The sequence below is a fragment of the Lonchura striata genome, chromosome 8 (assembly GCF_050655825.1).
Source record: "Lonchura striata isolate lonStrDom1 chromosome 8, ASM5065582v1, whole genome shotgun sequence".
Taxonomy (NCBI): domain Eukaryota; kingdom Metazoa; phylum Chordata; class Aves; order Passeriformes; family Estrildidae; genus Lonchura; species Lonchura striata.
Window position 1 is genome coordinate 18,478,613 of NC_140710.1, and position 14,986 is coordinate 18,493,598.

At 35.1% G+C, this 14,986-nt stretch overlaps 1 protein-coding gene across 5 annotated transcripts in view; it reads right to left on the bottom strand.

Moving 5' to 3' along the window:
• Positions 1–14,986, bottom strand: part of DPYD (dihydropyrimidine dehydrogenase) — a 349,713-nt gene that overhangs the window by 300,929 nt on the left and 33,798 nt on the right. For all 5 annotated transcript variants that reach the window (XM_085586539.1, XM_085586538.1, XM_085586535.1 and 2 more), the window contains exon 2: positions 12,747–12,857. Coding sequence is in view for 3 of the 5 variants with exons in the window: in XM_085586535.1 (XP_085442661.1) it covers positions 12,747–12,857 (111 nt within the window). In the remaining 2 variants the exon portion in view is untranslated. The remainder of the gene's footprint in view (positions 1–12,746; positions 12,858–14,986) is intronic.

Consider the following 14,986-nt stretch of genomic DNA (forward strand, 5'->3'; position numbering starts at 1 on the left):
ATCAGAGGTATGAGGCTATTACAATGGTTGCAGATCCTATGAAGTTATCACTATCTGTTGTGACACCTATTTACAGACATACAGGCATAACCAAAAATGAGGGAAAACTGCTCAAATAAGTGCAAACTTCTTTGAAGATACTATGTATGTTTAACAAGCTTTAGAATCTTCCAGAAGAAATTTAGGAAAATAAGTAGTATTATTTTCTGTAAGAAATCATGTGAAAAATAACTTTCCTATACACAGAAATGAACAGGGCTCATGTGTAGCTTCATCTTCCAGCAAGGCATTCAAAAGAGCATTAAGAGAATGCTGCTGTAAATGCTGCTTGTTTATTCACATGTAGCTTGAGAACAGGATCCAGGATAAATATATTGCCTCAGGTCTCAGTTCCGTTTACAGTGTTAGAGAGAAGAGCACTAACTACTCAATACCTCACTATGGCACTATGCACTCTTCTGGTTCTGTATCCCATTTACTGTCTTCTTTGTAAGGTTTTTTACTTCTTTGGAAGCTTTCGTGTCTCAATCGGAATAGCTTTCTCCCAAAACCTTCTGGCCTACCTTCAGACAGCTCAGGCTGCTGTATTCCCCTTCTTGTTAGTCTCTTGAAAATTGCTATGTTCAAGCTGAGGTGAACAATACAAATATGCCCCAAAGCACCAGCCAAGCACCTTCCCAGCAATTCCCAAGCAATCGGGGCCATATAGAGCCAAGATACACCAGAAGAGAACTGCAGTACAGGACTCCTAGATTTGAATTTGGCTTAGCAGTGTTTGGAGGACTCTAATTCGGGTCCCACAAACAGTGCTCAAGACATTTGAGCCAGGTAGCACAGCTCCTGAGCTAATTAAATGGGTCTCTCAGCCAGGCTGACTCTGGCACAGAATCTTCCTCACACTGCTATGCTATTCAAGCCTATAAATGGCTCCAACTATTTCAAATTAAGGCCTTTTAATTCCCTGAACACTGCACAGGACAAACCTGCCCCTGCTTATCGTGTTTAACTCAGAGTATGAACAACCCACTCCCTCTGTGCAACCAGTGCTTGACCTAGCACCCTTGGTATAATCACCCACATTTTTTCTATAAAATGCAATAACCTAGTTTTGAAAATGCTATTTCCAAACAGACAGATTGAATAATTTCTAAATAACACTGAAACTCTTACTTTAAATTATTTTTCCTCTCTGGGAAACATATTGGACTTATTAATCAGGCCCCAGCTCCTAAGTGTCACTGCTACTATTGCATATGGGCTAACAGAGTAATAGGAATAAACAGAATGATGCAAATCAAAAAGAAACAAAAATCATTCTTTTAACATCATTACAAATTTCTCCCTTTTCTTCTTGAAGTCATTTTTATCTCTGATTTTTAATTCTTATTCCTCTGCAGCAAGCTCCCAGTTCCCCTTGTGTATAAACTGTTTGAGCTTTCAATTTTTAATTTTTCTTCAATAATGCCCTATCTTTTCTATTCTCTTTTTTTTTCATATCTTGGGTTTTTTCTCTCCTGCTCTTATTTCCTCATGCTTGTTTACTTTTTCTCTCTAGTCCTTACTAATTATTTCATGTCTCTTGGTCATTTAATTATGTGTCATAGCTTTTCCTTTCTTATATTTTTATATTGCATTCCTTTATTCCACTCCTGCAGCTCTCTGATTTCTATGTGCTTGCTTAACTATTACCCAAATGGCTCCAAGCAGGACACACTCAAACTGAAGAATAAATAAATTAAAAGAAAAATACTATCTGTGGCCATGCGGTGTTGCCTAGCAACGCCCTGTAGCTCTCCTCAGCTTTTCTAGAGCCCTGGTGGCAACAGAGCTTTTCAGACTTATTGCTACAAATATATGCAAGATCCTTCTCACATTGTTTGGCCATTCACTGACAAATAAATGCAGAAGAAAACAAATTAAAAAGAAAACTCCAGAGAAAGCATCAGCAACAGCACAAGAAATGGCTACACACCTACTCCGATGCCCACTGCCCTCTGGTCTCTAATGGACTCTGTAAAACATGTTCAACTTTTATGTTATTGCTCTTCATCAATACTACTACTGTTACAATCTTTGAGAAACACAATGTAAATAAGATTTCTTATGCAATTAAAATGTGTTAAATTCAAGCAACTCTTAATAGTTACTGTGGATGCATTAGTGGCTGAGATTCATTGGCTTTTTCTGACAGCTTTATTCCAAAAATAAAGCTAGCCTGCAGATTGTATAGGGTAGGAAAAATGGTCCAAGCATGGTCAAAAATGAAGTGGAAGGACAAGGAAATTGAAATTTGTCCCCAAAAACTATAGATTCAATATTAAAAGACATTCAGTATTTATTACTTCTAAATACTTCAGATATGACAGAAGTCAAAGCAAAGTGAATTCTCCCACACTTCTCTTTAAAATGCAAGTTTATGGGCTCTGTCTTCAAAAGTTAGAACCAAATGCTCATTAAGTCCACACTTATCAAAGTATTGATGATTCACCATGAGCTGAGTTACAAAGATTCTAAGCTAGTTTCACCAAAAGTCCTTTTTTTTTGTTCCACAGCAGTGAAAGACTCCTTTCACCAACCACTTCTGAGAAAGAAAGTGAATGAAATGATACTTATGCAAGGAACTAGAACTTTAAGGATATTTGGAGTCTTGAAAGAGAAGTCAAATACTAGAAATGCTAAAACAAAAGATAACTACATCATTTAGCCAAAAACAAACCTACAATGAAGCCCCACAAAATGATGAAAATGTTAACATTGTATTTCTGATGGGGATAAAAAAATCAGCATTCTTGCTTAGAAATTTTATATATAGCTAAATCAGCCTCAAAGCCATTTAATGTCTGCATAGCACTTGCATCAGTAGCAAGTGAAAAGAAAGCAAATCAGAGACCACATACCTCAAAAAGATATTTAACAGCATAAATCTACATCTATCAGCTACAACTTGTTACTTAGTAAAGACAGGTTGCAAATGATCCACACAAATAAAAAAAGGACAGAAACTAACATTCGGGTACACAATTAACTTCATTCCCTGAGTAATGTTCATAAAAACAGAAGGCTGAAGTAAGGCACACAGAAGAACAGAAGAACAGAATAGATCATACAGACCATAAAACAAACACAGGCATGGCACAGTCAGGCACTTACATTTAAAATGCCTAAAAAAGGTTTCAAAACTTGATTTGGCTCCTGCACATGCATGCAGAAAACCCAGTTTTAATTACACTGTCAGATGCTATTTTACATAGAAGTGTTTCATGATTTAGAAAACACAACAGAGAAGGCACACCTAATCATTAGCCTTTCAACTTTGGGCTCAGTGTGCAGCCTTGTTTACTGGCCACTAACCAGATCCTTACTTGAAGGCAGACCATTTTTCCCCATGAAAATGTCAATGTTCACTATGCATCTGATGAGATTTAAAAGCAATTTTTTCTACATAACCCCTACAGTCCAAAACATGAAAGCATACAGGAGACTATAAGTGACGACTTGGACAATCACAGCTAACCGCTTGTTTTCACATTCATTTCACATTCAGATTTTCTTACCCAGTTCAGGGAACCATCACCCTCTGATCAGCTGGTATTTCTAAATCTTCTTTTTGCTTAATTCCAGATATTAGGCTCCTAGTCATTCTCATCCTCAGCCCTTGGCTGTACATCCTCCTAATTGCACTATTAAATTTATTCTTATCTTTTTTATTCTAAATTTCAGCATTACATGGTTCTTTATGATGTTGTAGTTCCTTCTGTATTGACAGTACGTGTCAACTTTCTTGTAACATGCTCCTAATATTTATGTCAAGCTCATTAATGAAAACATTAAATGTTATGAATCTGAAGACTGATCCTTCAAAAAGCTCTGCTAAAAGCCCAGCAGATCTTTTTCAAGCACTTCTCACTCTCATTTCCCCTCTAGCCAGTTCCTTATCCATGCTACTATTCTAATCTAAGCAGATGACACTTCATTATTAATTGGCAAAAATAAAAACCCAAAATCCTTGTTAGTGTGTCACAATTTATCCCCAAGAATAAAGCCCAATATGCCTTATTCTATCTTCCATTTTCCCTAATGCACTTAATAAATCTCTGCTTCAAATTTTGTTTTCGAAGTTTTGCATGCTGCCAGTATGAGACCAACAGAGAGAGAGCTGCCCATCAGTTCTGTGTCTTTTTAACACACGCAAACTGCATCACCTCTTCTTTAATCAAGAACTGCTCTGCTACAAAGCTTGTAATTTCACATGTCAATTTTTCTGTGATAATTTTATGGATGTTGTTCTGTTCCTTTAACTTCAAACATAAAACACTTCAAGTTTTCCTTCTGGCCTGTCAGGCATGATTTCCACTTCTGCACTTTTCTGCCCCTTTTAGCTACCTCTTGCTTTATTCCCATTTTACTGAAAGTAGGAACAACAATTTACAAAGACTTCAGACAATACCTAAGATACTTAATCCTATCTTCACACTGACTTTGCTTGTTCTTTTATTTCTTTTAGTTTAAACAGCTTAAGAATCTTCTACTATTTGTTTTATATAGCTGAATAACCTTTTACTATTTGTTTTAATTTCTTTCACCCAGAGTGACTCAGCTTGACTTTTGAAAGTTCTCATCTTTCCCTCTACATTTCCTGCTTTGCCAATCAATCTCATTTGTTTCAACTCCCTATGAGCAATCCTCATAGTCTTAACTTTTTGAAGTTGTTTTATAGTTCAGTGTGAAACTATTCTTTACAAATTGGGATTCAAATTACAAATAAATTTTGGATATTTCAAATACTAATCATCTCAAAATTAATGTTTTTGAACTGTCTACCTTATTCTATAGAATTTATATTGAACTTTAAAAAAATATTGATGAAAAGTATATTCTGTATTTATTCTATTACTTCATCCACTTGCTAAAGGGTTAAAGTCCATTCAGATCTATATCAGAATTTATAAGATTGGTAAGAGTTCATATTGTTTTTAAAATTCTGTGTTTATGATTAAATGACTGTTATTAAGCTTGTCAGTTATCACATCAAAGAATACTTGCATGCTACCACTATTAGGATCTGTGGTTTACAGGCTGCATTTAAAAAATCAAAGTGTCTTACAATCAATGACTTACCTCTGTAATAGATTACAATCAATTCCAAGTGCAGAAAGTGGTGAGGGTAAAAGAATGAGGATGGAGAACTTCAGAAAATATAACTTCTGGTATGTCTCCTGAGAGTTATACTGGTCAGTAAAGAAAAGCAGGAGAAAGGGCAAACCCTACAGAAATTCACAAAGGGGAACTATTCCTAAGCAAAGCAAGTGGGAAAAAAAAAAAAAAAAAAAAAGAAACAAACAAAACAAAAACTGACCCAAAAGACTGTTCTTAGCATGCCTTTATGATCATACTATGCCTCCCTCAATGGCCTGGTAATCAAAATCATAAAAGCAGGGAAACTATGACACATACCTAGAGTAGACAAATTTCTAAATATAAATGAACTGCATAAACACTGTGGGAATAAAACCAGAAAGTTATGCAAATTTAAGTTAAAAAGGAAGAGAAAAATTGTAAAATGATAGTAAGAACACTGTTCCATATACATGAGAAGAAAATGAAGAGAAGTACAGATTATGTGCAACAGAGCAAATAGGTGATGCAGAATCAACAGCTCTCCCTGCTCTCTTCATGAAAATAGCATGGTATAGCCATAACTACAACATAAAAAATATATTTTTAACAAGAACATCACATTACAGGCTTGAGCACAGAAAAAAAATTATTTATTCTTTTTAATCAGACTGATTCAGCTCATGTATCACTGAGTCATCAAGGAACTAACTGAAGCAATGCATGGAACACTATCAATTGCACTCACTAGAAGGTTTGTGGTTCCAAAAGGTCAGAAGAGACAGACATCATGCTTCCCTTTACAGAGGGGGACTGGGGGGAGGGGAAACAAAAAAAAAAAAAAAAAAAACACCAAAAAAAAAACCAAAACAGCAAAACAAAAAAACAAAGGAAAAAGGTGAAAACAGAAATCATACCCCCAGGCAGAGAAAATGAAAAACTTACATTGTGATATTAAAAGCGCCAACATGGGCATGTAAAACCAATGTTAAATCAATGTTATTTTCTTTCTTTCAGAGGATGAAGGAACTCAAGAATAACTGGCAGAGCAGATGTGGCAAATCTAGAATAAACTTCTTCCCCCCCAATTATTCCACAGCCCATTTTCATAAGCCAACTAAAAATGGAGACTAGATTAAAAAAATATCCAGAGTGTGCAACTAACTGAAAAACAACAAGGCTGTTTTCTATCACCAAAAAATAACCTGAATCAAGATGATTCATGATTCACCCAAGACCTTAGTGACTTGCTTAATTGGAAAACATTAATGTACTAATGGTTTCTACTGTCATAATGTTTGGTTGAATAAGGAAAACAGGGAAGGAAGAGATACTAAACATTTCAAAAGGCAAGAAGAGAATTTCAAAATCAAACCAAACTAATGGGTCAGAATTTGGACCATAAATACCAGATAATCCAACACTCTTGCAGAAGGAACAGCACATATCTGATGGCCTTCACTATAGAAGAGGGAAGACTAGTAGAGGAAAGAGCAATCTTGGTTTCAGCATAGGCAATAACTTACAAAAGCAAAAGGAAAAAAAAAGGTGGGAGTAGAAGGTCTGAAGAAAGATAAGCTAGTCTTGATATTTTTTCTGTTTTCCAAAAAAAAAAAACAGTGTAAGAAGGCACCTCTATCTCCATCCAGTAACCACAGGAAAGTACACAGAATTCTACATCTGAAAGAATATACTAAGCAGAAGTTGAAAGTTGATAGTGAAAATGGTTTCTGATCCTATCTCTACCCTGATTTGCTCAGCTTTAATGAAAGGGAATGAATTGGACTTACCCAGAATTCAGTACTTTAAGCAGATAAGCATTTTTCATTTTGTCATATAATTCTGTGCAAAGCTAAACAATTTGCAACTCTGAAACACTTCAGTTTTGAAATTATTGAGATCAGAAATATACCTGGGACTAAATGCTACTCACAAAAAGTGAATGCTTCTCTATAGAAGAGGAATCATCCAATATCAAATAAGAGGAACACCAAACGTGAAGAACTCTGAACAGCAGCAGTTGAAGGGTTGGAGGTGGTTTTGCACAGCACCCCAGAAGAGCCACAGGGTGAGAAGGAATCATTTGTGCAGTACTAAGAAATCATCTGGCACAACTTGCCATCACCCAATATTTGCAATTTAATACACAAAATGTGCATAAAACCACTAATTTGTTACATCTAGGCAAATTAGGAGCTATTGAGATATTCTAATGAAAACACGTTAAGACATTGAAACTAATATAAAACATAAGATTCAAGGAAATTCATAATGTGCATTTCTTAGAGTCAGTACATGTGATATCATATATAAACATGTAAACCACTTTATTCCAGTGAAAGGGTTATAAATGCCAGCATATGCTATCGATAAGAGAAAATGCAAAGTAATTAGTTAATCTAAAAAATGCATGAGTAGAAATTTGACTGCTAAATGATTAAACTGGTACATTTTAAAATGCGTATTAATATTTAATTATTGACACTATGAAAAAAGAGAAAATCTCTTGATGTTACTTCTCGGCTCTTTCTGATACTCAGCAACACATGTATTATTCATATGAATAGTTTGTGCATATACAGTCAATCACTAGTTAAATAAAAGAATCATTCTCAAATTCCCTAATCACCTCAACAGATCCTAACGCAATATTTTCCACATTTGGGAATCAGAGCATTTTATTTAAGAAATCAGTCTGGCCATGATGAATACAGCGCAGCTCAAGCAGACATCAGTTCAAAGAATCAGATGTCAAAGTGCTCCCTCTAATGTCCCTTAATCATCACACCAATTAGTGGTTGAATAGTGATGTGATTAAAGAGACTGCTGCTATCCTATACCTATTCAGACTAGTAGAATTCTACATATGTTCTACCAATTAATGTTTGAATAGAGCAGCGATTAGAGAGACATCTGCCATTGTATACCCATTCAGAAAAGAGCTAAACTTGCATATTCATATGTAATGAAGACAAAAATAAATATTTGCAAAGGTAAACTATACGTTTAGATTATAAATATAATTGAGTTGATTTCCTTTAATGAGTGTTCTCTATTGTACAATATTTGGGATTATTTTTTATTTATAAATACAGAATCATCAATACATGTCTAGAAATTGACAAATTATTCACTGAAAAAGCATTTATTCATTAAGGCTCCTGATTTCAGGCCTTGGGTGTACTGGGTTTTCTATTTACTTGTTTGCAATTTACACTATTTCTGCTTCAATCCATCAGTTATTTGCAAAATGCTAACTTGATTATTCTGCAAGCATGATACATGATTAGGCACAAAAATCACGTGAACTTTTTCCACCTCACTGGAAGGCAACACTTAGAGTAACAGCTGATTATAGCTGAGAAAGATCATCTTGTTTACAGATTTTTCTATGCAAGCCTGGACATTTGTACATCAAGAGGTACTTACATACCTTTTTTTAAAAAAATTTCTTTATACAGATGTTTATATATAGCAATGACAGACACAGAAATACTATCCAAGGGAAAAGCACTTAGACGCTTTAGCAAGCTCTTATTACTACTGTTTTAAGGGAGTACTCTTGTCCCCTAAACGTAAAGAGCAACATGAGCTGTTACATCTTGCAATGAATTGCAGATCTCAAGCTCCATCATTAACACAAAGCAATCTGGTAGTTGCAACTTAATGTTGCACAGAAAGACAAGGTGAAGAATTTGGTTATTTGGTTTTCTCTAATTGATGAAAAAAATTAGAGTACAGTTAAAGTCTCTTTCGCAAAGTGAGCACTTGCCAAAAAGAAAAATAAAAACAAGAAAAAAAAAAAAAAAAAAAAAAAAACACCAAAACAAAAAAGAGGTGAGTATCAAAATTATTCTGTTCATGGAAGAGAGGCTCTTTTTCCACAATGCTGATCAGGCTTAGCACATGTAAGGACAAAGAACAATGCTACTACTGCCAGAAAATCAATACTGTTACAGGCTATGGCAATTAGCTACAAACCAATTTAAACCCCATTTCCTTTTCACCTTCTTGTAGTGTTGAAATACTTCCAGCATTTCCATCTGGAGCAAATGTTACAATTATTTCTAAATGCAGAAATTGAAGCAAGTCTGAATACATAGGTGGATCTATATCAATTTCTCACCTATCCTTAGTAGGTATCTACAAGATTTCATTACCAAAAAGAGTGGACTAAAATATCCCACTGAATTCTCCAGTGGAAAATCAATTTATAAAACTTGTGGAGGTGAATTTCATTTAAATTACAAACCTGCACATGTACAAGTTAAAACAAAATTTGTCTCATAATGCTTAGAAACCCTATTCATAAAGCAAGGAAACAGTGTGCTGGGTGCAATGCAAATGCACACAATGTTGCCTCCCTAGTTGGCGACCTAAATGTAGGTAAGCACAAAATACATACAAAAATAGAATTATAAAGAGTTGGAAACAATAAATAAAAATATTAAACCAAAGTCTAAACAATCCTGAACTACTTAGGAAAGACCTGAAATCAAAGCAAATCTTCACAGTTTCACAGTTGATCCCTTTGCTTTTGTTCTATCTGTAAATTGATGATCTAACGTGACCTAAATTTTGCACCCTTCTTTAATGCTTACTGTTAGAACAGCCATTTCAAAACTCTTCTACTTTGAATTTTTTCTGGACAACAGAAATCTTTGTAACCCCAGATAACTAGAGGCATCTATTTATACCCCTTTTCAGCATGACTCATAAGAAACAAGAGTGTTAATGCTTAGTTCTAACACTGTTACTGAGGATGACACAGAGTTTTCCTACTCTGATACAAATCTGAGTTAAAATTTCTGAAGGAAAGCTGACTAATCTTACACCTAAAGCTATAAATAATTTTTACAGCAACACTTGGTTGCTAACATAGTAAATAAACAATAATACCCATTGAAAGCATAACTGAACCTTCCTCTTGGAGAATACCTTTCCAATGCTGAGTAAAGATATTGACATTCCATTCCCACTTCAGAACTCATTAAATGGTAATTCAAAGTGTCTCAGAGCAGGCTAGGAGTTAAAATTTCACTTGTTTAATTATTCTGAAGAAATATGTAAGTCTGCCATCTGGAAGTTTATTAGACATTACAAAGTCACTGTGTGCATGCCTCAGCAGATGCAGCTTTTGTTCAGAGTTTTGAGGGCTGTTAATTTAATTAGTTTTGTATTTTCATACTCCCACCTTCCTTTCAACAGTAGTTCTGCAAAGGCAGCATCAGAACAGCTTTAAAAGAATCCAAAGTTAAAAGTCAAATTCAGATTTTAAGGAAATGGAAACAAATAAAGTTCATATGGACCTCAAATGGAGGATGATCTATTCATTAGCAGGCCTACATATTATCGCCAGTGGCTCTTCAGACCAAAACAGAAAACTGCTCAATGAATCCTTTCCTAAATTAGCTTTCTTAATTTAGGGAGGCAATGAAAGGATTCAACCACTTTATTTTTTTATTAACACCACGCAACAACAATGATTTGGAGAATGTAAAAGGTCTCTTATTTTTTAGTGATGTCTTTTATGCAATGGGAGACCAGACAAATATTTGATATTTTTCATTTTTCAGGGCATTTTCTCCTATGGTAAGCTAATAGTAATCTATGTGGTAAATCTTATACCATAAGAGTAAGTTACATATCTCTGAGCAAAGAAAAGTTTGTCAGTTTTAAAAACTAGGATCATTGCCCATCTAAAAATAAGGACTATCTCTTTACAGGTCCTTCTAGCACTTTACATTTCCTATAATAGCTTGCAAACCAAATAATATGATGTTTCTACCAAATAATACATAATAAGGCAGTTTTAAAACTACTCGCAATGAAAGTAGTTATATCTGCCCATATACACATTTGTTTCTTTCTAACACTTAATTCTGTAAACTGCACCCCATAAGCAGATTCCTGTCAGGACAGGGTGCTAATAACTACACAGATCTCCAGGTAGTACTGCAGAATTATAAAACCAAGTTGTTTATTAGACTCCAAGCCTATGCCAAAACATCATCCTACAATATTTGACAACGTTCAGAATTTCTTTCAACTGAGAATCCAGACAAAACCCACAAGCTAGCAATAAACCCCAATCCACAGTGTTTGCACAAGTCAAGGTCAGACCTTGGAAATCCAGAAATATTTGAGACACCATGAAGTGTCTACACAGCTAACAACAGGAACATGGAGAGACAATTTCTAGAAAACAATGCACTTTCAAAATCAACAGCAAATATCAAACACTTTATGAGTCAACTGAATGAAAAAAAATCAAGCAAGGCTGACACGAAGAACAGCTCAAGGATAACAAAGTGATTTGAAAGCCTAGACACTTTAGGAAATGTGTGTTAACACACCCATTAGTAAAATATTTCTATGAATGTTACAGTTTAACTAACCAGAATAATTTACATTGAAACAGCTAATTAGGTTACTACAGATACCCAGCTGCCCTGCTGCACGGATACCTGAGCTTCCTAACAAACACCTTCTGAAAACAGAGGAGTTTACAGCCTGGTATTGATTTCAGGTCACCTAAAAACATGACAGTGTAAACTGCAGCTGCCTACTTGCTAAGCAGCCCAACATTCTCTGCAGCAGAAACAGATAGTTGTGGGCACTATCTGCATCAGACATCCCAAAATAATCATTCAAGTTCACAAACATTTCATGATTTTAAGAAACTGAGGAACTTTTCAGCATTTTTGGTTGGGTTTGTGCTTTCTTGGGTTTTGGATAACATATTTTAATTACAAAGAAAATTAACTTCCTACCTGAATTTTCCTTTTTAGTGTGAGAAGGTGTTTTGACAACACTATGAAAAGACACTAATACGATTATGCCCATAAGGAAACTAGTACTCTACCTAAAAGGTTTCTGAATTTAGAGGATTATGTAAGACAACCTGTAGGAAGACAGTAAAAACAGTACAAACCTTCTAATCAGATGAGAGATCAAAGAGACAAAAAACGTCTGATAGGATTAGTCAAATATCACACTGAGACTAGGAATTCAAATACCTAGAGAGAAAATGCTGATATATAGTGGCAGAAATACAGAATATAGATAGTTTACAGCAAGAAAAATATGTATTCCAAAATCAACTATTTCCTGAAAAATACAATGCACAAAATTTAAAATCCAGAGTCACATTTTAATCTAAGCTTTATATATTTATATATAAAAATAGGTACATATGACAGGCTCCCCTATTTCTCTAGCAAAATAAAATTATCTTTAAAAGTCTCAGAAAGGATAGTTAAGTGCTGCTCAGTCCAGTGTGACACTTGGAAAACAGAAAGAGAAGAAGGAAGTGGCAGGAGAGGATACCCATGGAAATCAAGGGGCTCATCATGGTAATACTTGAGAGGGATCAGACTCCAAAACAAAAGGCACAAAAGTTGTATCAAACACTTACTAAAATCACCAAAAATAAAAAAGTATGCAATAGGTTCTGAAAAGTAAACAGCTCATCACAAAGTAACTTTGTATCTACAGGAACAAACTAGAAGCCAAATGCGGCTACTGAATAACACTAATTTATTTCTCCCACAGCTGTGATTTCAGCCTCAATGATTGTTCCAGATGCAATGATAAACATGTTCCAGATGCAATGATAAACGTGCACTTACTGAACAGTTTTTGTCAGAATTCCGTTTCCACTGCTTCTTGACTAGTTTCTTTGCTGCAGTTGAGTGAAGAGTTGCATGTGTTTGTTTTCGGGGATTTAAAGCCAGAATGTTCTGTGGAAAAAGAACAAAAGACATTAAAATATAGATTAAAATTTCCATAGAGGTTCAAAGCCTCTTAGATCACACTTTACACGCTTATTTACAGCGCTCTGTAAAACCAAATGCAATCATTCCACATTACAGCCCAACTCCATACTAATTTGTTTAGATTGTATTGTCCATGCCACTTAGATGATGAATATTTAAAGACATTTCTAGGATTACTAGAAAACAGAATTATATTTAGTAGCTTTAATAATGGCTTCCATTCACAGATATTTTTTATGTACAGTATATAGAAACACATAATTCTGGTTCATTGTATCACTTCAAGTAACACTTCTAAAGCAAAACAAGCAAAAACATTTTAAAATATCTGGGTTATTTCTGAATGTTTCATCATTTCAGTATAAACTCCAATTTCCCCGTCAAAACAATCTCCTTCTAAGCCTAGTGAGCTGATGAGTTAAGTAATTTATCTTAAAATGCTTTTATTTACCAGGACACAAATAAATCTCAGGAAGGTAGCCATACTTTTAAGTCATAGTGGTGGTCTGAAAACATAGGCAGAATGAAGTTTGCAATGCCTTGCACTATCCTAGTGTAACTCAACAAACTAAATCTAATTTTTGGAATCAAAACTCTTTTACAAATCAGGCAAGTAACCAACTTCTATGGCAAAAGCAACCTCGTATATTTTAAGGGATGAATGTGAAAGGCATCCAAAAGACAGATCCAGATTCAGGTATGTGATGGAGAACAAAAACAGGCACATTGCTGGTTGTAACTTCTGGAATTAGTTTGCAAGTTTAGCTATAAAAAAGCCTTGGCTTTAGCACTACATGTCTCCACTGTGATGAGCAGAGTGTGTTTATTCTGTTACTGTATGTCAAAGATGTGCAAGACTGACTTAGAGAAACATGATGAGTGTGATGGGGTTATGAATATTATATTGTGATTCTTTGTAATTTTAAATATCTGCTTCAGAGGGTGATTACAATGAAACAGTTATCTCTTGTATTATTGAGCTGATTATGGGGACTTCTTATTTTAAATGTGAACGAGTCACTTTCTATTCAACTACTTAATGCTTTACTCAGAAAGTAATGATTGGTAATCCAATTTTCCTTCAAACCAGAAACCTCACCTCTGCAAACAACAACATAGCCCAACACAGTAACTCCCAGCTTGCCTGAAGCACAAAGTGAGGTACAACATTCAAAAAACATATAGACTATTTAGCAACCTACATGCAGTTTACTTTCTGCAAGAGTTACAGGTTGTTATTGAATGTGCCCCTGTAATTCCAGCAGCAAAGACTCTTCTCCAGTTCAGGGTGTTCCCCAGATGAGTACCTCAGGCAAGATGTAACAACCAAATGCATTCAGTCGTTATTTATGCCAATTTATTTTGCCCTTAATTAAAACAGAGCAGGGACATCCACATAAGGGAGGTCTCAGGATATCCTTGATTTTCTCAGGATAATCAAACTCAACTGTCAGAACAGTACCTGACTGTTGAGTGCCCAAATTGCCCAAGCTGGGCAGTAGATTCTGCATCACATAAAAATTGCAGCAAGATTTTGTCTACTCTCTTTTGTAATTGCTTCATGCTTGGCCATGAATATTATTTTAGCAAACTGAAATGAATTGCAAATTTCTAGCACTAAACTGTAACAGATGTACTCCACTGGGTACAGCACCAGTTGGTTTAAAACATGGAACAAATGGTGGGGCAAGCCAAGGACGGAAGAATCCCCATATGTTTGCTCCTGTTGGAATTCTGCAGCAGGAGCATGGCTCCAAGAGCAACAGTTGCAGAAATCCAAAAGGACTACGTAGCACAGCATGTCCCAGAATTAAATCTGAAATAAAACTGGCACAGAAAATACTAAAATACTAAATCACATATACAATATAAAATTGCTTATATTTCCACTACATAAATAACAGACTACCTGCCTAAATCTTGGATTGCTGACCAAAGTGGCTGCTCTAGCTAGAGCTCCCTAGTGTTTAAGAACAACTCAGAAGTTAACTGCTTAAATGGGAAAATAATGTAAATGCTCTTGGGTCAGTTGAAGTGTCAGAAGTTAAATTAGTGAGGGTGTTTTCTTCCTATTCATTTCAGTTCCCTGGTCG